The 22,768-nt window shown below is 42.5% G+C and overlaps 1 protein-coding gene across 1 annotated transcript in view; it reads left to right on the forward strand.

Annotated features, from left to right (window-relative positions):
* The first annotated feature begins 1,788 nt into the window (after nt 1-1,788).
* DPP6 (dipeptidyl peptidase like 6) overlaps nt 1,789-22,768 on the forward strand; it is a 524,565-nt gene continuing 503,585 nt past the window's right edge. Inside the window, exon 1 of the mRNA XM_079300903.1 lies at nt 1,789-2,220. Within this exon, the coding sequence (XP_079157029.1) occupies nt 2,164-2,220 (57 nt within the window). The 5' untranslated portion in view covers nt 1,789-2,163. The remainder of the gene's footprint in view (nt 2,221-22,768) is intronic.

Below are 22,768 nucleotides of genomic sequence, written 5' to 3' on the forward strand. Positions count from 1 at the left end.
AGCAATGTGAAATATTTCTTGTGAGAGAAAGACAGAAAAGGGTACAGATTTTTCACCTGCTCCATAGAGTTTGCCATGGATTTGAAATCTCTTTGGGCACTTTTGCTTGCCTATCTCTTTTTTATTTTTTTCCCAATTTTCTTCTGCTCACTTGTACAATTGCTAGTAAGTCCAGGAACTTCTGCATATCTCTGTGCAACAAATCATGCAGAAAGAGTACAATGATGCCAGGCCCCATCAAATATGCATCTCAAAGTCTGTAATTGGATTTATTAGCAGACATTTTGCTTGGGAAGGTATGAAAACCAAACAGCTTGAGCGGAGCGGTCAGAGTAGGAAACTTCAAATCTTAATTAGTGTAAAAAAGTAAAATCCATCATAGGGCTGTAGCAGGATAATGTGGAGTTTGGGGCTGAGCATTCTTGATAGATGAGCCAGGGTGCCAGCACTCACTGCCCACAGAGATTGGTGGGACACTTGTCCCTGTGGGGAACCCACTGGCAGCACTCTGAGCTACAGAGGAGCTGACACTGCAGGATGAAGGAGCAGAGTGTGGTCATTACAACAGGACAGCTGCTGAGGAGGAAAGGCTGATCCTGACAAGGTGGTTTGTGCCCCGAGGGATTTGTTTCTCTGATAAAAGCAGTCCTTAGATGGCTGCTCTCAAAACAAGTGAGCCCTGCTGACAGGGAGGGATGTTTGAGCACACAGGGTGCTACTGGGTCCTCTTCCTGCCTCTGAGCTGGAGCCAAGTGCCTCTAACTAAATTTACCTTTTAACTACACTTTATTCTGCTGTCAGCCTCCATGTGGGCTCCTTGCATCTATTTTAGCCACAGGGCTAGAAGATGCAGCCAGTTAAAGGTGGGCTAATTGCCCTTCAGAAAAGAGGGAAGTGGGCTGCTGCAAAGAAGCACGGGCTCTGGAGGAGGACAAGCAACTATTTTTGTTTTTTCTGCAACATCCAGAAAGGCTTTTATTTGTTTAAAGGTTTTAAAGTAAACTGTAAGAACTTAAAAATACTAGAAACTATTTGGATAGATTAATCCCAAAATAAAAGAAACCCTGATTTGTTAAGATGAAGTGTGGATCCTTTTAGCCTTGGCTATCCAGATCTTCTTACTCAAACATACTTTATGTTGGGTTTTTGTTTGTTTTTGTTTCTTTTGCCACTCTGAGAACTGAATTTTGCCATATTTTTGTTGCAATAAAAGAGGACGTGAAGTGGAAGGGTGGACTAGGAATAGGAAAAATATCCCAATAGTGATATCCCAAACATGGATATTTCATGTTTGTTTGTTTTAAAAAAACCCCACAAACTTAAAGCACCTAATTTTTGGCCAGCAAAGCAGAGTCGCTTGTGCAGCTCTTATTTCATCAAAACGACAAACAACAAAAAAGCCAAAACCTATACCCTGAACTCTAGCACACCTGGAAAAAAAAGTAAGATCCAAACCCTTCAGCTTGTTCGCAAGCAAACATCTGCCCGGATTTCTTTCCCTGTGGAGAGAAGGACTCGCTACCCCGAGCGCCAGCGGGTCAAACCCCGGCTCTGCGGAACCCGCGGCATCTTCCAGGCGATTCCCGCCGCCCGCGGATTAAACGCAGCGATGCCGAGGGAGTGAGCGGCGCCCGGGCCCGCGGGTGGGAGCGTCCCGCGGAGCGGAGCGGAGCGGAGCGGAGCCGAGCCGAGCCGAGCCGAGCCGAGCCGAGCCGAACCGAACCGGGCTCGCCCTCCCCGCTCCGCGGCGGCCTCGGAGGGCGGGGGGCGGGCAGAGCCGGGCTCGCCTCGCCTCTGCTTTGGAGGCGGGGGAGGAAAGCGCTGCCGGGGCCGGGGGGTGTTTCGGGGTTTGTTTTGGAGCCGGGAGCGCCGCCAGCGCGCAGACCCCGGCGGACGGGGGCAGAGTCGCCGTGAGGGGTGCCAGTCCCGGAGCGAGGTGACAGCCCCTGTGCAGGGTGACAATCCCGGCGCAGAGTGACAATCCCGGAGCGGGGTGACCGTCCCGGTGCGGAGTGACAATCCCCGCTCGGGGTGACAGCCCCTGTGCAGGGTGACAGTGCCGGCGCAGAGTGACAGTCCCGGAGCGGGCACAGCCCGTGCTGCCCTGCCTGCTGCCATCCCGCCGCTCCTCGCCCAGGTGTGCCCGAAGCCCAACTTGGCAGCATGAACCAGACGGCCGGGGTGAGCAACCACGTCCGCTGCTCCGGCAAGGGCTCCAAGGTAGGACCGCGGGGAGCGGGGCTGGGCTGCGGGGCGGTGGGGATGCTCCGGTACCCAAACCTACGGCTCCCGCTGCCCAAACCCACAGCTGAAAGCTGAGAGCGTGTCCCCCCGGCCCCGCGGAGCAGCCCCTGCGCTCTCTGCTAGCCCATCACTTGGCCAAGTTCAGCATCTCCGCCGGGTCCGGGGTGCGGAGCCGCCTCCCCGCAGGGTGCTGGGTGGGATGGCTCTGGGATGGCTCTGGGATGGCTCTGGATGTCTCTGGGGTGGCTCTGGGATGGCTTTGGGATGGCTCTGGATGGCCCCGTCCCTCCCCGCTGGGGTGTCCTGTCCCCTTCGGGCTGTGACCCGCGCGGGTGTGCTCAAGGTGCTGCGGCCTCTCAGCATCAAAGTGCTGGAAAGGTCGGGACTCGTGCACCTGCTTCAAACGGGATAAAGTGCTTGGAAGGTAAGGGTTTGTGTGGAGAGGAGCGTGGGATCAGGTACAGCTTTATCTGCTGCTTGTACTTCTTGCTGCGGTGCGTTTGCATAGCCAGCATTAAAAATAAATAGCTGAGATAAAACATGTTATTGTGCACTCTGCTGAATTCAACAGAAATGTAACTGGGTGCTCCTACCTGTCCAGGTCAAACTTGTGCTAACCTTTTTTAGGTAGTGATGAACATAGCCCTTACATCTACACAAGTAAAGTCAGATGCATGTGCCCTCTCACAGACAATTCTGCTGATGTTGTTCTTTTGCAACTCTTTGAAGTGTTCCCCTGTGTTTTTGTTTCTCTGTTATGATAGACACACCACCCTCCCCAAGATTTCACATGCCTTTTGGGGCTAGTATTTGTTAGAGAGATATGATTCTATAATACCTAATGGGATGCAGCTTAAAGAAATGCAAAATTGACATTTTTCCAGATATGGTGCTGTGCTAACTTTTAAAAATTTTTATTTATTTTACCTCCTAATACTGGTGTCCCATTCCATCCTCCAGACTTGGTGTTGTGGTGTTGTTTGAGATGCTGGTGCTGCTGCTCACCTGGTTGTTATACTTCATGTCTAGTTAGTGCAGACCTGACCCTACAAACTCTTAGGCACACAGATTTATTTTATACCTCCCCTTCTGTGAAGTAAATACAGTCGTTCCTCTTTTTCTTAAATAGTCTTTTTAGGATTAAACCCACTGATCATAAGGCTATGTGAGTATTAAAAGATGCAACATGATGAGGGCTGTGGAAGTAAACAAACAGATTAGATGAGTCTGCTGAAATTATTTACTTAGCTCCATGACTAATCATATATTTGAAGTTGAACCTGTACCTAAGCTCTCTGCATAATTCAAGGGCCCTAAATTAAATGTCCTCTGGATCTTGCCTGTAATTTCAACATTGGGCCTCCTTCCTTTGCACTTTCTTGTACTTTTTGAGTTTTGGGTCGAACAGCTAAGGTTATTGCCTATCAGTAATAATTTATTGCATCAAGCTGGTGGCCTAATACTTTAATGCAGAAGAAAGAGATGGGACTCAAATGTGTATATTCTTAGCATATGATAATTGATACATTCTTATTTTCCTTGAAGGCATTTTCATCTCATTTTCAATGCTGAAGGATCTGGATATTTTTTCCATTGGAAATAAATACTTTTTTTTTTCAAGTCATGAGATTGAAATGATTGATGATTTCAGGATTTAATTAAAACACAGAAAGCTCCATGCATGACTGATTTAGTTTCAAGGAAGCCTTGCAGAGTTCAGAAATGAGAGTTTATCAAATGGGGCTGAAAAATCATGTAACTGATCACTTACTAGTGGTCTCTGATGGAGTAGACAAGCGGTAGAATAGCCAAGTTTTTTGTGACTGACTTCTAAGGCATAGAAATTAGAAATGCTGGTGAGATGTTTAATATCTGTGCTTCATTTGTTTAAGTTTTCTGTTTTCTGAACAACAAACAAAACCTCAATGAAAAATAAAACAACAGAACCACAAACAGGATTTATTTGACTTTCCTAATCTCCTAACTTTTGAACTTGCAGCCAATTTTAACCAAAATTGACAGAATAAGAGTAATGTTGTGTCAGCTTTCTGCAAGTATCATGGAAATCAATTGTTTAATACAGAACGATTATTCAATACCTGAGTAAAGGAAGCAGCAGGGAGAAATCTGTCCCATCCTGTCCCAGTGCCTCAGCCAGCACATGGCTGTTGCTACAAGTCTGTCCTTTTCCCATCACAGGCTGTGCAAAGTCTGGGAGGGAATGGGAGAAAGGAAGGAGCACAGAAGGAATTCCAGAAGAACTGGCAGTTTATGGAGGCAAAGAGGCAGCTGTGGGTGAGGGCTGGGGTCTTCCCAAGACAGAGTGTGTTGAGCAAATAATTTGTCATAAATCACTTTGTTGTCACAGCTAATGAAACAACATGTCAGGGTTTTTTGTCCTCCCACCAAAAAGTTGTTGTGTCGACTCAAATGCCAGCTCAGTGAGGTAAAGTCACTTTTCTTCCTGGCTTCTCCTGAGCTTCCCTCTTGCTGGGCAATGGGCACTTAGACTTCACATTTCTCTTGCAAGATTTACAGCTTTGCTCAGTTGTGGTGAGCAAGGGAGGTAGCATTTCAAAGGAGGGATACAATTAGAGCCCTTTAGCAGATAGGCTTCATTGAAATTCCAAACTCTAGTAATGCATACCCACTAAAAGGTGTATATATTTTTAAAATTTCTATGTAATGTTTTGTAGGTGTTTCTAACCAAGAGCTAGAAGTCCTAAACCACTTGTGAGTGCTATTGAAAAACTGATTTCTTGTCTAGAGTGAGCTATTTTTGAGAAATATTTTGTGTACATACAGTTTCTAATGCTTTTTTTTCCTGCCTGTGACTAATCCCTTTGCCTTTCCTAGGGTAATTTGAGGGAGGAAAGTGAGAGGATTCACCCTAATGCTGTAATGTAAAGCTATGCCACAGGAAGATTTCTGATGTGTTGGGGTGGTTGGGGTGGTGAGCAGCCTGAATCTGTACAAAACCCACCCCCTCTCTTGTGTGGGCTGGGAGCAGCCTTTAATTCTGGTTAAGGAAATGCACTTTACTGCAAAGTCACTCAAATCCTGCCAAAAGAATTTGGGGGTCAGTTCCAAGCTATCACATTTTGACAGATTTCTTGAAGCAATTAATGAAGGCTAAGTCCATATGGGGAGTCAGGATTTTTCAACACTGCATGTTGCAGCTCCTGGCTTTTGGCTTTTAGTCAGCAGTCCAAAGCCCCACACCAGCCAATACATGACACAGAAATTGTGTCTTGAATTTAGCTTCTTTTCTTACATTAATACCAAGGAAGACACTGTGGGAAGGCACTTTGTTTCATCTTTGGGCTCCCAAATTCATTTGTCTTCAGGGAGGAAAATCTGTAGAAATCATTTGGGGTAATTTCTTTCTTTAGAAAGAACTATACTTGGGGTCCTTCATCTAAGGACCATCCCCATCCTCCCCCAGTGAGAAAGAAGGTGTCCTGTGGAGCAGGATTTGTGGGTCTGATGTCCTTCTGAGTGTTGATGAGGATTCAGAGACCCAGCAGCTTCCATCCTTCTGGGGACTGTTGTACCCAGGAGGAGACAGGCTGCTCCACAGCAGGAGCTCTCCCATCCCTCCTTTTGGAGAAGGGGCAGAGCAGAGTTCAGGGCTGTTCTTTGGAGTGGCTAAGATGGAAACTCACAGCGTCTCCTGGAACAGGGGGATGCACTGTCTCTGTATTTTGGATGAAAATGCCTTTAGCCAACCCCCTGGCTGACAATTTGGAGGGCACGGTCTAAACCCCCAGCTCTGTACAGCAACCTCAGCAGTCCATTAGGACATGTTTGGCACAACCCTGCTGCTATTCAGTCTCTTCTGACACCTCCCTTACTGTGTTTTTGGACAATTGCAGCTGTTGTAGCTGTTTTGTGTGGAGCTCAGTCTTGGTCATGGTCAGTGCATGTTTTCTGGATCAGTCACCCCAGTCTGATTCCCGTTGTCCCGTGAGATCTCAGTCCAGCTCCTTTAACATCCTCATGTGCAGCTTATGGCACCACTGATGAATACCCAAAATGATTATGTGTTTGGAGGGTTGATTATGTGTTTATTAGGTATTTATATGTTTATTTTGTACTGCTAGGCTTTAACCTCTTCATCATTCAAGTCCTGATACGTGGGTGGGAGAAAAGTGTTTTCCTGCCTCAACAGCAGTGACAAGAGTCTCTGTACAGTGAAATGAAACAAAGCTGCATTAAACCTGAGAAAATGGGACTTGTTTCCATCATGGATTTTGTTGCTGTCAACACGTCACATTTTGGACTTGAGCAAATATTAGAAACCACTTTTCCTCTCTCAGTGTTATGTAAGCATTAGAAAAAGCTTGTGAAAGTTTGAAAGTTAGGGCATCCACCTGAATAACTGTAACCTCACTTTTAATCAGCAATAATGAATGCTTTAGAATAACAGCAAATAATTGTGACAGATTATCTTTATTTCATTCTTTTTAAAGGAGAAAAAATTGTCCTAATTAGCAGTATGGCTATGTAAGAATGAAAACAAGTCAATGCAGTAATGTTAAGTGTTTGTTAAAGCAAAGCACACTCAATTAAGCTGAACTGAAAATGCAGTTATGACTGGACTCCTGGTTACTGTCTCTTATTGTTTTGAAAAGAACAAGTTTAACCTATGAGGAAAACAAGCTGCTGGTGAAGGGTGTTCTGGCTACCCTGATCTAAAGGTACTCTGCAACGTTCATACAGCTGGCAAGAGGTCCATAATGTCCTTTTAACAGATTAGGAGGGAATTTGTTTTTATAGTTTATTCCTTAAACAATTAATAAGAGATTATTGCATCTACACTGGTAAATCTAATTATCTTCTCTTTTACATGAACTATCCCTCTCACATGAATTCCACTGATTTCAATTGAATTACTGCTTATTTATGTTGGTTTAATGCAGAGAGATTCAATACCTCCAAACTTATGGAAGCAATAGAGGCACAGCATTTCTAGGATTCTTGGATGCAGAAAATTAAGATAAGGAAGCTGTGCTGGCTCCTCTGTATTATTGCTGAAGTGGAAACAAGTTCAGCTTTACTTGCACATTGTATTTTACTGTGAGTGGTAAGTTACCCTGCATGGGCACAGTTAAGAAGTGTATTTTTGAGTTTCCTAATTTTAATGCTCTAGTGGGATTGCAAGGTTGACTTCCACACCTAATAAGTATTAAAGTAGGACTCAGTGTAGCTGCCAGGGCTTTAAAACATGATCAGTCAGCTATCTCCAAGATTCAGCCTTACTCAGAGGGCAGTCCCTTAGAAATTATACTTTCATCTCAAAACATCAGCCTTTCAGAGTAGTCTAATATAGCATTGCATGAGAGAAACAGACAAGATCAATGCCCCATCCTCCTGTGACCACACAGAGGCAGAAATGGCTTGGCCTTCAGTGTATTTATGGTTTAAGTCGACAATAAGAAGCAAAAATATGGGAGAATTATTCTGGTTTTCAGGCAGCGAAGTGACAGGAGTAAACCACCAAAAACTTTCAGGCTAGGTAGAGATGACAGACTTTGTTTCTGCAAACAGGAAACAAAGAGATGCTATTCATCATCCATTTAAGAGCCAGCAAGCTCAGCATGTGCTCCCCACATTCCACCTGCATTCCCCTCTCTATGAAACATGGTATCCCTTTCCCAGGGCAGGTGTCAGCAGGAAAATCCTGTGGGCAAAGAAGGGAAGAAAGCTGTAGACTTGGGTCCCTGTCCATTAGGGATCCAGATATTATTTTGGCTCCTTAAGGAACGAGGTTTCATGTTGCACAAGCAGTGGAACTGTGTAGTGTTGATTTTGCTCTTTCCCCTGTATCAATTTGTGAAGATCCTCAATCTTCTACATCCTTTGGGAGGAACTTTCACAGAGCTGCAGAGGCAAAACCCATCAAAACTTCAAGTGGTGAACTCTAAATCAAGAAGACGTGCCAAGGAACTTAAGGGGAAGTGTTTGAAATTGGTTTTATTACACTTTTTTTACTTTGTTGTAAACTGTAAATTTCAGTGGACACTGTCTGGTACAGGTGCTGAATTTAGTGAGAGAAGTTCTGCTTCTGTTGATGTAAATGGAAAGATGATTTTAGAAATTTCTATGGCCTTAAGCAATGCAATCCTAAGGATTTTAGGAGTAACAGCTGTGGTATCTTCTTGATTTGATCTTCCTGTTGTTTCAGACAGTGAAATCTCCTTTCTTTATAATTCCACCTGTAAACCTGATGGGTTTTGGCAGTTAATTTCAGCCAAGTTCCCTGTAGCACATCCTGCAACTATCTGAGTGTCAGCTGCCTCATAAAGGTCCCCTTAACAGAAAATTTGGCAAGAAGAATGATGGTGGGTCAGGAGCAGAAATTCCAGTGGAAGGCTCAAACACTCCTTTGAAGGATGGGAAGACAAAGGGAGATGGCCAGGCTGGTGCTGTAAATGTCCTGAGTGATCAGAAAACCTGCTGGCAGGGGTTGTGCTTTCCCTGACTGAGGGAATCCAGCCACAGGATGCAGCCTGAGGAGCAGCAGGTTCCTCTAGCCCTGGTGTGAATGGACCATCCTGTCTAGGACATTTTGGGTGATGGGGAGCAAAAGGATCTGTGTTTTTTTCTAGCCTTGAGCAAATATGCACCAGCAAGGGTGTACTTTGCCTACAACAGGTGTTATTTTAGGGGCTGGAGAAGGACTGTTAAATGTTTTCCTGGAGCCCTGTGGAAGGGCTGTGAGGGGCTCCAGGGGCTCCCAGCAGTATCTGTATCCCTGCAGTGTCCTCAGGCACAGCAAGCCCTGAGCCCTGAATCTGAATGAGTTCTGGGCATCAGCAGTACAGAACCATCCCTGCTATTTGTGGGTGCTGCTCTGCCACTGTTTTTCATCTTTAATGAGAGTTGAACACACCATAAAATTTTATTGGGTGTTTATGCTAACAAAATTAACTAACAGTTGGTGCTTTAAAAATGCAGCCAGAGCTTTGAGCACTATAACTGGGAACCTGCAATGGCTTCTTAACTGGTGTAGGACAGAGCAAATGTGTGTGTGCCAATGTCATTTAACAGCAAACCACTTTATATTAACTTTTTATTGACCAGAACTGATTAATTGACATTTCCAAAATAAATCTTAGCATGATATGTGCTTAAACAAAATCAGATTTTCAGACATTAGGTAGCTGGAAGCTCTGTCAAAATTGTGGGGTTAATTTATAGTACCAAGACTAATGGGCTGATAATCAAAATAAATTAGCTTAGCCACTTCAATACTTCAATGCTTAAATCAAATAATAGGAAGAAGATTTATTTTAGCATTTTGATTATTGTGTTTCCCAATAAAATTGATATAATATCATGCTGTGAATGCTGTATGGATTACTTGAGGCCACGATTTCAATGGGAGTACAAAGGACCCTAAGGCTACCAAAAAGAAAAAGGAAAAAAAAGAGATTATCTTCAAACTCAATTTCTTGCTCAGTAGAATGTATTTGGCTTATTTCTATATCAGCACTGTTAAGTAAACCTAGCAAAGTGATTTGGTTCCATTCATTTATTTATTTAGTGTTTTTCTTTATTTTCATGCAGTTTGCCCATGCTTAGTCTGGAGAGTTTGATGTTTATGATTTTTGCATTATATTGGGAAGTTTTATGCTGGTTTTAAAATGCACAGATTAACATGCTGGGATTTATTTTATTTTATCTTTTTTATCAGTGAAATAGTTTGGTTATCAAGTGGCACTGATTTGCCACTTATTTATCTAGGTATCCTCAAGGATGATTTGCATTTAATAGAATTTACATAAATGAAGTTTGGCTAAAACACTTGAGGGGAGTGTTCTGATTCCTGATTAAGCCCTGACTTAGGTGGGGATAACACCTGAGTGGTTTAGGCTTTACATTTTCACATTGCTACCTTATCATAAGTGGGAGCTGATTTTCAAGGTCAGACACTGCTGCCATCAAGGAAAAACTTCACTAACTTGCTTTTAACCTGCCAGGGGAAGCAGGGTCTAGGGATCTGATGTGGACTCACAGAAGTCAGAAGTACTTCCACCTCACTGAGACTGGGACAAAGGTTCTGCTTGTGGTTTTCTTTTTAGTGAAAGTGAGGATGAGACCCTTGCATGGTCTGTGAGATCTTTGGGGGAGGAGGTAATCCACTAAGTGGAATTCCCATCTTTATTTTAGGCCTTGTTACTCTGCTTAAAATCTGAGAATTTAACACATTTTGGTGCCATTCATTCCTTGGAATGAAGAAAAAAGGTAGAGGAGGGACAGATACAGTTCTTTGCACAGGCCCTGTTCCATGTCATCCAAACCTTGCTCCAAAGGACAACCTTGGAGGGAAGTGTACCCAAAGACAGAGCTGTGTTGCAGGCCTGGAGTACATGGAGGATAAGCAGGGACCACATCAATTTTTCAGCTCACTTGAAAGGAAGACTGTTAAAATTATAAAAACTTGGCTAATTTAAAAAGAGAGCATGTACAGCTCTCCTAGGTGTCATGCCTTTGACTAAGGAGGATAAAATACACTGCAGCAAAGTCTGGGCTTGTTCTTTGTGAGAGCCCCAGAAAGAAGCTTGGGATGGTGGGCACTGAGCCCCTCTCATCTCCGCTGGAAAATTGGAAAAGGGAAGGACATCAGCATTTTAAAATCAGCTAATTTTCTTACTTGCAGATGGCATCTCAAATTGGAATGCTAGGAAGAGGCTGAAATTATGGCAGACAGATGTGTGCTGCTGGTAATTTACTGCTACTCAGGACAACAGATACACCACACAATTTCTTTTTTTTAATGTATTAGTTTATGCTTCTAGGCTTTTGATTTTCCTTGGACTTTCCCTTAGCATCTGAGCCATCCTGGTGTTTGCAGATTTTTAGTGCAGCTTTATATTCAAGTTCAATTTTGCTAGATAATGACCTCACACAGAGCCTTTGCCACTGCTTTAACTACTTCTCCTAAGTGGAGGATCAGAGAGTTTTTCATAGGTACAAGTCCAGGACAGGGCCAGCAGCAGGGACTATCAGTGTTATTTTTATTGCAGCACTCTGTAGGAACTCTAGTGGCACATTGGGATTCAATTGAACAAGAGGCTCTCCAGCCAGATAGCAGAATGCTGCTTCCTACATCAAAGAACTTAGATTTTTAATTTGTTCACTGCTTTATGGTCATCCCTCAAGCTTAGGACTTCATTCTTCCCTTTCTATTCTCTGTGCTTAGCTGTGATGTGTGTGTGAGCTCATGATGCTCATGGGGCTTCCCTGGCACTGCTCTCACCTCTCAGGGCTGGAGCCCACTGGAGCAGGCAGTGAAACACATTTCCCTTGGCACTGTGTTCCTCACTGCCACTGCTCTTGTCTGACCACCTGTGGCACAGCTCATCTGCCAGCAGAGGCCACTGAAGTTTTTCAGTCATTTAAGCCACATTCAGCCACTCTTTACTGTTAGAGATCTCTCCTCCAGCAGGTCAGGATTATCCCTCAGTTTCCCAGGTCCTCTGCATGCTCTGTACATTGACATTTTCTGACTTTTTCCAAATTTAATCATTTGAGCTATCTCAATATTGTTAGAATTCCCTAAGGCTGAAGCAGTATTACAGAACATGTCTGTGCCCTGTGTCTTTCACTCTCATTTAGGGTTCATTCCTTCTCCCTCCCTGTGCCTGCTCTGCTCCTACTGTTTTGAGTGGTTTTTGTTTTGTTTTATGGCAAGGGAGGGCACTGAATACTTCATTTTACAAAGAAGTTACTTTACTTTCATTGTAGTTAAACCAGCTGTTTTTCCTTTACATAAATTGATAAGAGAAATTTGCCTGTATTTTTGTGTTGTTAATCTGTGTATTTTTTTGCTTATACAGGGCATTTGTAGCACAAAAAAATAAACTGCCTTGCAGGTTTGTCCAGCTCAGGGGAACTAAAGGGCTGATTTAGACTGAAACACAGAAATCTGTAATGGGCCACTGAAAAGGCAATGGTGGCTCTTATTAGGGCAGTTCAAGCTGCCATTCAGAAGCTGCATCAAGAATTTCTAGCTATGCATGATCACAGTGGAAGTGATGAAGGTCTTAGCCAAGGAAGAAGGGACGAAATAAGTTGTTTATGAACCCTCAAACTCTTTAGTTATGGCAGGAATTTTTTGTTGGTTTTTTTTCTCTTTTATACATTGTTTTTTAACTTCTGTGCTTTTTATAATTTTAATGGAAAGTGATCATGGAAATGAAAAGTGATCATGAAATGGAAAGTGTGCACCATCACAGCATTATGATCAAAAAGCTCAAACTATCTTTGACAGCAGAATATTGTAAGGGATTTCCAACAGTTAGTCTTCCTCACTTCCTGCTGTAGCTTCATTATATTTTACAATGTATTTTTCACCAGAGAAATTCTTATTGGCAGCTGATATGGACTAACTGAAAGAGAGGGAGATTGTCCTGGTTTTCTTGAAGAACAGGAAAGATATCCAGGTCTAATTTCTAGCAATTCCAGCAGAAGCAGCATCTCTGAATCTTTTGTGTGCTGATGGAAGAATTACCTCTAAAGCTTTTCCAGTGTAGAACAAAGTTTATTGAAGAATTAGTAATGAAGAATGATAGTTCCTGGTGCTTGAAGTTTTAGTGATTGTACAAAAATGAGGCTTGTAGCACTTTAAATTATAGGCATTATCACAAATCATTTATTCTTTCTTGGAAGATCCTTTCTTATTTCCTTGTTAGCATTTGCTAGATTTAGATTTTGATATGGACATCATTCAGGGAAAAAAAAAATCAGTATTTTATTCAATGGAAGTTGTCACTTTTATACTCTCATGCCTTGGAAATAGAAATGAAATAGAGTTAGGAAAAGGAAGAAAACTTTACATTGGTCCTACCATTGTAGTTTCCAGACTTAGCAATTTAACTAAGACTGTAAGAACATTCATATGAACACTGACTGTATTTACCTGAGAAGCAGCTGTACTTTGCAGAGGCTGAAATGCATAGATGCACCCAAATATTGCAATAAAGTGTTACCAGAGCAAAGGTGTATATTTATATTTGTGCTAGAAAAGGTATCTACTGTCCCAATTGTCATTTGAAAGCCAACGTGCCTGGTCTTGTCAACAGCAGCATGGAGTCCAGGTGACAGTGTTGCCAAAAAAGAGATATTTTTTGATGAGTGAGAAGGGTATACTGGACCATCACTGGAGGGACACTGCCTTTGTGATATGGAAATATGAAAAAATCTTCACATTTTGGCTCTGTGTCTCTGTGTGCTGTAACAGCTCTCCTAAGCACTGCTACAGCAGCATTACTAAGCATGAGATTTTCCAAGATTTCCAATTTCATTGAATAAAAGAAACAAAAAGAAGAAAAAAACCCAGAAACAATAACCACAACAACAAAAGAAAAAAGAAAAGTAACCAGTTTATAAGCCACTGTCTTAGCAGAGGTGAAAAATGCCAAAGTGCTGCAAGGGTGTTGACTTGAATGAGTCCTCAGAAAACCTGAAATTCCATCTTTGCACTAATTAGAAAACCAGTGTAAGGTGATCCTTGAAGAAGAGGACTCAGTTTAGGATTGCAGCACCAATACTGAGACATTTATTTCTGCTCACGTGTAACTTAGGAACAGAATTTTTTACTATTGATGTGTGAGACGTGCCACGTGTTCTTCCATGAAGGTACCACAGATCTTGTGTTGTGTCTGCCAGCACCACAGTATGTCTGGAGATGCTGGGATGTCTCAAATGATGCTAGATATCTTCATTTAGTCAGTGGAATTGGACAGGCAATACCTAAGCTCCCATTATAGTCAGTGGGACATAGTGTTGTCTAGGGAGTGATGAAACTTCACTGCAAGGCTGCTGTGGGCTGGCTGCTCCCTGACTTGCTGCTTGTATTCCATTGATTTCCTTTGGCTAGATCCCTGTTGACTCTAATAGCAGTTTAGACACCTGGTACTCATATAAACACCTGGATGTAGACATCCTAATCTCAAATTGCATCCCTCTTGTAGCATCAGCCTTGTCTGCCCTGTTGCTAGTTGTCAGTGTGGGTAAGAAAAGCTGGGAAGAATTATGGTATTAAATCCTTTCCTGCCATTTCCCAAGAGCTAGGACATTTCTTGTGTGTCCAGATGGATGGCTGAATACCAGAGTGTAATCAGCAAAGCTGAGAGTGATTTATCTATAAAAATACAAGGCACAGCACTGAGAGCTTGGGGAAAAAAGACCGGGTCTGTTTTCCTAAAATTCAGGTTTTAGAAAAGCTTTGTTTATTCTGATCAGGGTAATTGTGGCAGCAGACTCAGATTGATGTCTGCATTTCAATCTTGAGGAATCCTTGGAGAGGCAGCCTGTTGTCTGGACCAACAGAAAAAAGATACTCGTGTGAATTTGAAGATACCAGTTTCTTGAAATAGGCAAATAAGGATTGCAAAAATGCTGATATCAGTGCACAGAAGATTTATGAATCTCTGTGTGGAGCAGGAGGAAGATGCAGATAAAGCAGGCAAGGTTCAGTCATGCTTTGCCAGAAATTTGTGAGTGTGATATCAGTGTCAATGTCTCTGACTGCAGTTTCCTTTGGGAACCCTGACAAACATTAGCTAGTCACTTGTTACTCAGTCCCTGCTTTACTTTTTAGATTTTGCTCTAAATAAATGTAATCAATAATGAGATCTTGTGTTTCTGTTGGTACCTTGTATTACTTTTGCACAGCAGATTGCTCTCCTCTTACTGCTCCAAGAACTAAAAATGGGGAATTTACTTCAATGTCCAAAGCCAAGGCTCATTCTCCACTCCCTTAGGGTGGGTTAAATGCCAGCATGGTGACATTTCCCTCAGTCCTCTTGTCATAACCTCAGTGGGCTTAATTCAGCACATGGCTGATGGTAGAGAAAAATCAGGCTGTGTCAGTGCTGCCAAGAGCTCTTGTTATACCCACAGTCTTAGCACTGTTAAATATCAGCATTTAGTTCTACCCTGGTTCTTTAATATTTAGGAAAGAGGATATAAAATATTTAGGCTTCTGAGAGAGGCAAATGTTGGGAAGGTTATTTTGAGGGAAATATAGTTGGCTTAGTAGTTTGGTTTTTTTTTCTTTTTTCTTTTTTTTTTTTTTCTGGTGGGTAGCTCTGGTTTGTTGCATTTAGAGGGTTTTTCAATTTCATTGTGCTTTTTAAAGAAGCTATATTTTTCCATTACAAAATAACTTTATGGCCAAGTGAAAGAAAGATTTGTAAAAATCTCTGGGGAAAACATAAACTTCTAAGGGAAAACATGCACACATTAGAAAGTAATTTTCAAAACTCTACCAGAATGCAGTGAACTGTGTTTTAGATGCATTATCCTCAGAAAGGAGGAGATAAGGAGTGAAAAGGAGACAGTCATCAGCTGGGATATGTCTGTGGGCTCCATTGCTGTAGTGTTTTAGCTCCTCAAAGCTTCTATTGAGATTTGCTACAGATAATACTGATTGCTATAGATTGGATGGAATTACATTAGATTAGTATAACTCCAGTTTTACAGACAGGGGAACTGAGAAACAGGGACAGCAGGGACTGGATTTTGAAAGATATTTTTCACTTTTGTATTTAAACATGACATTTGGTAGTCCCTGCACAGTAGGCTTCCACTACATGGGAGGTGGGAGATCTTTTAGGATCTCCTTTTGCGTCTCTGGGCAATCTGCACCAGTGCCTTACCACACTCACAGTAAAGAATTTCTTTCAATTATCTACCCTGAATCTGCCCTCTTTCAGTTTAAAGATATTCCCACTCATCCTATCACTACATGCCCTCGTAAAAAAGTTCCTCTACAACTTTTCTGTAGACTCCCTTAAGGCACAGGGAGGTGCCCAGAATTCCTGAGGGATAAATAGAGAACACTCCTAATTGTTTATTATTTGTAAGGTCACAAGCCTGCAAAGGGGATTTTCTGGGATCTCTTGTTTCATCTGGTCAGTTCTGATGGCTTTCTGCATGGCATGCCTGTGATATGTATAAACACAAAAATCCTTCACTTGGCTGGGAGCAAAACTCCTCTAAGACATTTAATTAGCCTCAATTTGCAAAGCCCTGAAGAGAATTCCCTGAGAACCTTCTTTCTTTGATTTATTCCCATATTTGCTGCATGCAGAGAGCAGGAACAGGAGGATGTGTAGTGACCTGAGTGTTTTAAGCCATGATTTTTTTCTGAATGCTACTTGGTACCTTTTCACAGAGGATCTCCATTCCCAGCACTCTTTATGGGGAAAAGCAGAAATGCCTCTCAAATGGAGTTCTGAGTTCTCCTCACTCAAACCCTGGTTTTTGTTCATTTGGACTCATACATGCTGTGCTAATCACTCGATTGCTCTGCTGCTCCTTAAAATGCTTTGATGATGAGGTTTTGGCATTTTTTTCTCTTAGTAACATCCCTGCTTTCCCAATTCCTTCATGACAGGAAGGAAAAAGGGCAGTGGAAGTTTTTGGAATACATGCATGTTTAATTTTCTGTGAGCTGACTTGTATCCTCCTTCCTTGCTGTGGCTTGAGGTGAATTTCAGTTTTTTGGAGCAGTGATATAAACGATTAAAAAGTTTTGCTGTCTAACCAGGCACAGTGCTTCTACAAAGCTGCCTCTTCCATCAAATAAAGATGAGAAAGAGATCAGACTGGGAAAATCACACTCTTTAGGAATGAAGAGCATGTTTTATTGATCCAGAGCAAGGAGGCAGCAGTGCTGCTCTGCTGGTGTGCATCATCTTCACTTGAGCATGGATTTCACTCATGGGTTGATGGCCAGCAATAGCTGGCTGCCAGTTTCAGGTCATAGTCAATGCCTGTGCTTTGCAGCAAAGTTTCAGAAGAAAATGTGAGTGTTACATGGGTAGTGAAAGCATATTTTTACATTGACCTTTGAGTATAGCCAAATATCACAAGGGAAATTGAGGAAAGCATTGGGAACAGAGGTGGCTGTAAGGCTGTTCAAGCAGACATTAGCTGCCAGCATCCCAAGAAAATATTGCAACAGGCAGAGAACAATGATGGGCCAGTTGGCCAATACTGTTGTGGTGCTGGAATATCTGAGTTGTGTTGGAGCCCAGGGTACTGAACTCTGACATGCCATTCCCAGCAGAAAGCAATTTCTTTTTGTCCCCTGTGGGGTCATATTTGAGCCAAGCCTTGAGGCCAAAGAAGAATTGCAGCTCTGTGTTTTTGCAGCAGGGCTCTTTTACTGTCTGGGTGGCTGCTGAACATTACAAAGCCCTCATGGCACAGGGCATGTCCACACAATTCCAGCTGAATAAGATCCCTCAGCTCTTTGCCTTTCACAGATCCCATTTTCCAGGGATCAAGCCAAGAGATCCTCATGTGCCAGTGGCAAGTACAGGCTGCTCCCTGACCTGCATTATTTATCACTCTGTCCATCTTTTGTGCTACTTTAAAGGTTCCTTCTCTCTACCTGCTCTGAACAGCTCTGAAGCCTGGCTGAAAATCAGGACTGTCTGTGCAATTTGGTTTTATCTTTTGGCAGCAGCATATTAATTATTTTGTAATGGACCCCAGATGTAATAATAAGTTGCATACTGAAATCTGTGCTGTTCTCTACTTAAACTTCTATAATTTTTGTTGTTGTTATGGGGAAGTTGCATGATTTTTTTTTTTTCAGGTCCTGACTGGTTTTTTTTTTTCTGGTTGGTCCTGACTATTCCATTTTTGCCTGTCCCTTGATTTTTAGGCTGTGCTGTAGTTTAATTTCAGTTTTGCTGATCTGTTTAGCACTTGTGAGGGGTTTCCATGTTTTCAAAATGAGAACCAATGTCAAGCTATCCTTTATTTTTTTTATTCTCTTCAGCTTTCAACTCAGATCTTGGCCTCTCTTTTTCAGGTTGAAGAGCCTTTATTTGCACCTGTTGTCTGCTGTCTTGGCATCTGAGGAGTTTTTTTTTCCAGCCTGAGATTCCCTCTGTGAGAGGACTGTTTGTAGAAAAGCTTTATCCTCCAATAGAAGAAGAATGAGGCCATTTATTTGGCAAATTTAGGTACTTACATATCACTTTTAAATAATCCTAACCAAATATATATCCAGAATTTTTTTTTAAGAGTGGAACTATCTAATTAGATATTTTAAAGACAAAATTACCATGGCTTCCATTTCATCTGCCCATTTTCATCTGAAAATGCTCAAGTTGCAACCTCCTTGGTTTTCAGTTACTTCTGTAATTCTCTTTAAAAGTTCCTTTCACAGTGCACTGCAGAAAGAAAAATAAAAAAGACGTGGAGAGACTTTATATGCTAAGGAGGCTACTTCAGACAGAGGCAATTAACTGGTGCTGTACAGCTTATACAAGAAAATCAGGAGATGTGAACTGAAGCTCTGTCTTTGAAAATGTGGCTAACAGGCAGAGCTTGAAAGCCTCCCACTGCAGCAGACTGGGCTGAGGGCACTGGGGTTTGATCCTGGGTCCTAATCAGCTTCCTTACTGCAACCCAAGGTGAGGAACTTGGTTCCTTCTATTCTTAGATTTACAGGGATGAGATAATTTTGCTCCATGATGGATAAAAGCAACCCAGAGGTCTCTTACATAAAGGTTATCTGTGATTTTTTTTTTTTTTTTCCCCAGATCTCATATATGGAGTAATGTATTTCACTCATAAGAGAGAAGCAGCAATATATTTATTGACATAAACCAACAATTTCATTAATTTAGTTGTACAAATTCAGTGGCAATGAACACTTGATTATTTACTGCATAGAGGACAGAGTTGAACAAAACTGTCACAGAGACCCTCCCTTTAAGTCATGAGATTCAGGAGAGAACCCCTTGCATTCTAAACTCCTCCTCAGAGTTGGGTTTAGGTGCAACTAGACCCAGACTTAGTCTCAGGCTTAGTCAGTGGTTTATATCTAAGGGATTATATGTGCTTAGACTAGCCTTCATCTCACCTAGCTAAGATTTCACAGATTCAGGGATCTGACTCACAGTTCACTACCAAGAGTAACCCTGGCTGTGGTTCAAGTACTGATGGATGGATGGATGGATGGATGGATGGATGGATGGATGGATGGATGGATGGATGGATGGATGGATGGATGGATGGATAATCAGAGGACTCAGACCTTCCTTCCTCCTCTTAGAGAAATTTTGGTCTCCTCTGTTATTTGTATTTTCTCCCTTGAAAATTTCTGATGTTTCAAAAACTCCCTCTTCTACTCACTTTATTAATTAGTTTGTGGTGGTTAATTGTGAAGGTTACTTGCTCAGGAACTGTGGACCTGGAGACTGACCTTCCTTCCTTCCTTCCTTCCTTCCTTTCTTCCTTCCTACAAATGGAATTTGTGAACCAAAGGCTGAGGGTTCAGTCACCTTTTGCAGAAATTAGTTTCAAGCATGTTTTATTCATGGATTTAGGTAGGTGTCATCCATAATAGAAAAAAAATCAGTACCTGTTTGAAAGCTGCAGGAAGAAATCAGGAACTGCAGCATTTGTACTTTTACCAGAGGCTGCCCATGCATTAATAAGTCCAATGAAAGAACAGGGGCTCTGTGTCTCTGTAGTAATGCAGTGCCTCAGCCTGTGACTCAGGGTTGGTTATGCTGGCACAGATTTGCTTCAAGCAGAGCACTGACCATTCTCAGAGTTTTTCTGCCATCATTTCCCTTGCTCTAAGCACACTGGCATGTGTGGAAGCTGCCCATGCCCTGCCATGCTCAGAAGTTTATTGCATCATTAACACAGAGAGGGTGTTTTATTCTCACAACATTGAGAGAGAAACATTTCAAGTCTCGTACCACAGAATGCAGGAATGATTAATGGTGTCATTGGATACAGCTCTTTTTTTTGCTCATTCAAATTTTTTACGTAAGGAGCCAGGATATGTGAAAATCTATAAAGGATGAGGTTTCAGTTCTGCATGGTTTTTGTGTCTGAGTCAACTGCTGAGACTGGAGCTGATAAAAAGTCAGAATTTATCTTTCCTCCAAAATTTTGTCAAAATTTGTATAATTGCATAAACAGAGCGGGTTTTCTCAATCAGGCTTTTCCTGATGGAAATCTATTCCAGTGGAAAACCTCTGCCAGATCTTGTTAAAGAACATAAGGATCCTAAAACTATTTTGAGGAATGAGGCAATTGTCTGCTTGTGCATTGAAAGGAAAAAAAGAAAAATCCACAGCAACAACAAGAATTGCTTTTTTGGAACTTAATATTTCTCCATCCATCCATCCATCCATCCATCCATCCATCCATCCATCCATCCATCCATCCATCCATCCATCCATCCATCCATCCATCCATCCATCCTCAGTCTCAGCTCTTGCTCTGAGCAGACTTGCTCAACATTCCTGATCTTCATTTCTGGCAATAAAATTTTAGTACATATGTAGCCACTCCTGTCTGGAGCAAACCAAGCATTACACAGTACAAAGTGCAAGAAAAAAAGAAAATAACTGCATTTATTGCCTGTGATGGAAAGCTGTAGGTGTGTGGCAGAGGCATATTCAAACTCAAAATGCAAAGCCTACTATCAGGGAGCTGAATGTGCTGTCAGATAAAGAAAAAACACTGTAGAAGGCAATAGATTCATAATAACATTCAGAAGGATAATATACTACAGATAAAAGACAAGCATCCTAATACTGAGAGAATTATACTTCCTTACAATGAATATGTATTTTCTAGCAGTAATCCTGATTTTTTTAATAGGCTCAATTCTGTTATTTTCACTTGCTCATGTGAATACTATTTCTATCACAGTTAGTTAAGCAGATTAGGGTTTGTGGGGTTTTGCAAGGCTCTGTGTTGCTTGTCCCAGCAGAAGTGGTCACTGGCTAAAAATTCTCCATAGAGAGTCAAGATTTGGCAGGTAGAAGTCACTGGGGTAGAAATGGAAATGTCACTGATTTGATGTAGTAAAGAAGCAAAGATGCTTCTTCCCCAATACTGACATCCCAGATGTGCTCCTACATTATTTGAAATTCATGGAAATTAGATATTTATAGCACCGTGCTCATTAATTCAAATATAAATGGGTTCCAAATAGTAAGCAAATGTTTTCTACTTTCATGTGTTAAGCTGTAAGAGCCTATTCTTAGCTTATTCATTTCAGGTTGTGATCAAACTGGATTAAGATGTGCATTTATACATAGTTTAACACAGTGTTTGAAAGGTGGAAGGAGAACTAAGCAATTTTCATGGCTATCAAAGTATTTGCTTGTAATTAGCAGCTAGAAGCATGAAAGGATTTGTTGCAGCAGGGCTAAATCTTTAAATAATGCCAGAACACTTCCCAAACTTCATCACATTCTGGCCTCTGGTTCAGGTAAATAAGCAGTAATAGAGATGAACCAAAGGAAAAAGTGGTAGTGGAGAGAAAGAGGCAAAACTTCAGTATCTTTTGAGGAGATGCCTGTCAGAGAATTGCTCTGTGCTTGAATCAGAGTAGCCTTGTGTTTGAGGTGTGTGCTAGGCATCCCTACTGCTCATCCAGCCCCAAAACAAACAACAGGTAATGTGTGAAACATGGACTCAGAGATGAAAAGTGCTCACAATCTCTCTGCAGGTTAGTGGCAGAAGGTGGGGGAAAGATCCCCAGTTCCTCCTGCTGAGACAGCACTGCTCCTCTCTGGAAGGGTGCAGGCAGAGCCCCACCTGCTTTCCCTGGGGGAATTTTGGACTGGATAGCCAATGGATGGCTGGGAAGACCCAGGTCCCTCTGGCTGCTGCTGTTGGACTAAGGATTGGCAGGGAGATGCAGCTTGGAACTCTCAGGCCTGTTTTAGGAGGTGCTTGTGCTTGGTGCTCTGAAACAGCTTGTAAGGGGAGGTCTTATACACCTGACTGCTTCTTGTGGTAGGAGGTTGTTCTGTGCCAGGAGGGAATTCTTTCCAGCTGATCATAAACTGCAGGGGAAAAAGTCCATCTGAGAGTCCATCTGCAGAGCAGATTTCATCTGTGCTCTGTAGAAACATGGATGCTGCTTCCTGGTCCAGCTGAGGTTCTGGCATGGCCCTGCCTCAAGTCTCCAGTGTGCTAGGCAAGATGATGGCCATCACCCTAAATGAGTTCTGATCCCTTCTGCCCCAAGTCTGTTAGCTCCCTGTCAGCAGGAGACTGAATAATCTGCTCTGGTCTGAGATCTGGGTGCCAGCAGCTGGCTGGAGTCCTGTGCCACTTGTTCCTTTCCTGGCTGCACTGCTCATGTGTGAGAAGCAGCCCTGGATTGAGTGTTAGTGGGGTTGAATGAACAGTCCCTGGTGTCCCCAGGCACAGGGCTCCCTTCTCTGCCACTGCTTCCCTTGGTGATGCTCATGGGGAGGCAGCAGCAGAAGGGTACATGATGTCCCTGTGCCTGCACCCTCCTGTTCACTGAGGCTGATGTGCTGCCCTCACTCCAGCACATCCAGTGTGCCTGGGACATTTCTGAGGCCCTGAAGCCATCTGGCACATGCTGCCTGCATCTCCATTGCTGAACCTTGAGCATTCTGCTCCCCAGAAAGAATAGCAATTGCTTTTTGGCAATGGGCAGCACCTCTGTTAATTTCCAGTGCATCCAGCAGTCAGAGGAGCACTG

Source organism: Erithacus rubecula (genome assembly GCF_903797595.1).
Source record: "Erithacus rubecula genome assembly, chromosome: 3".
NCBI lineage: Eukaryota > Metazoa > Chordata > Aves > Passeriformes > Muscicapidae > Erithacus > Erithacus rubecula.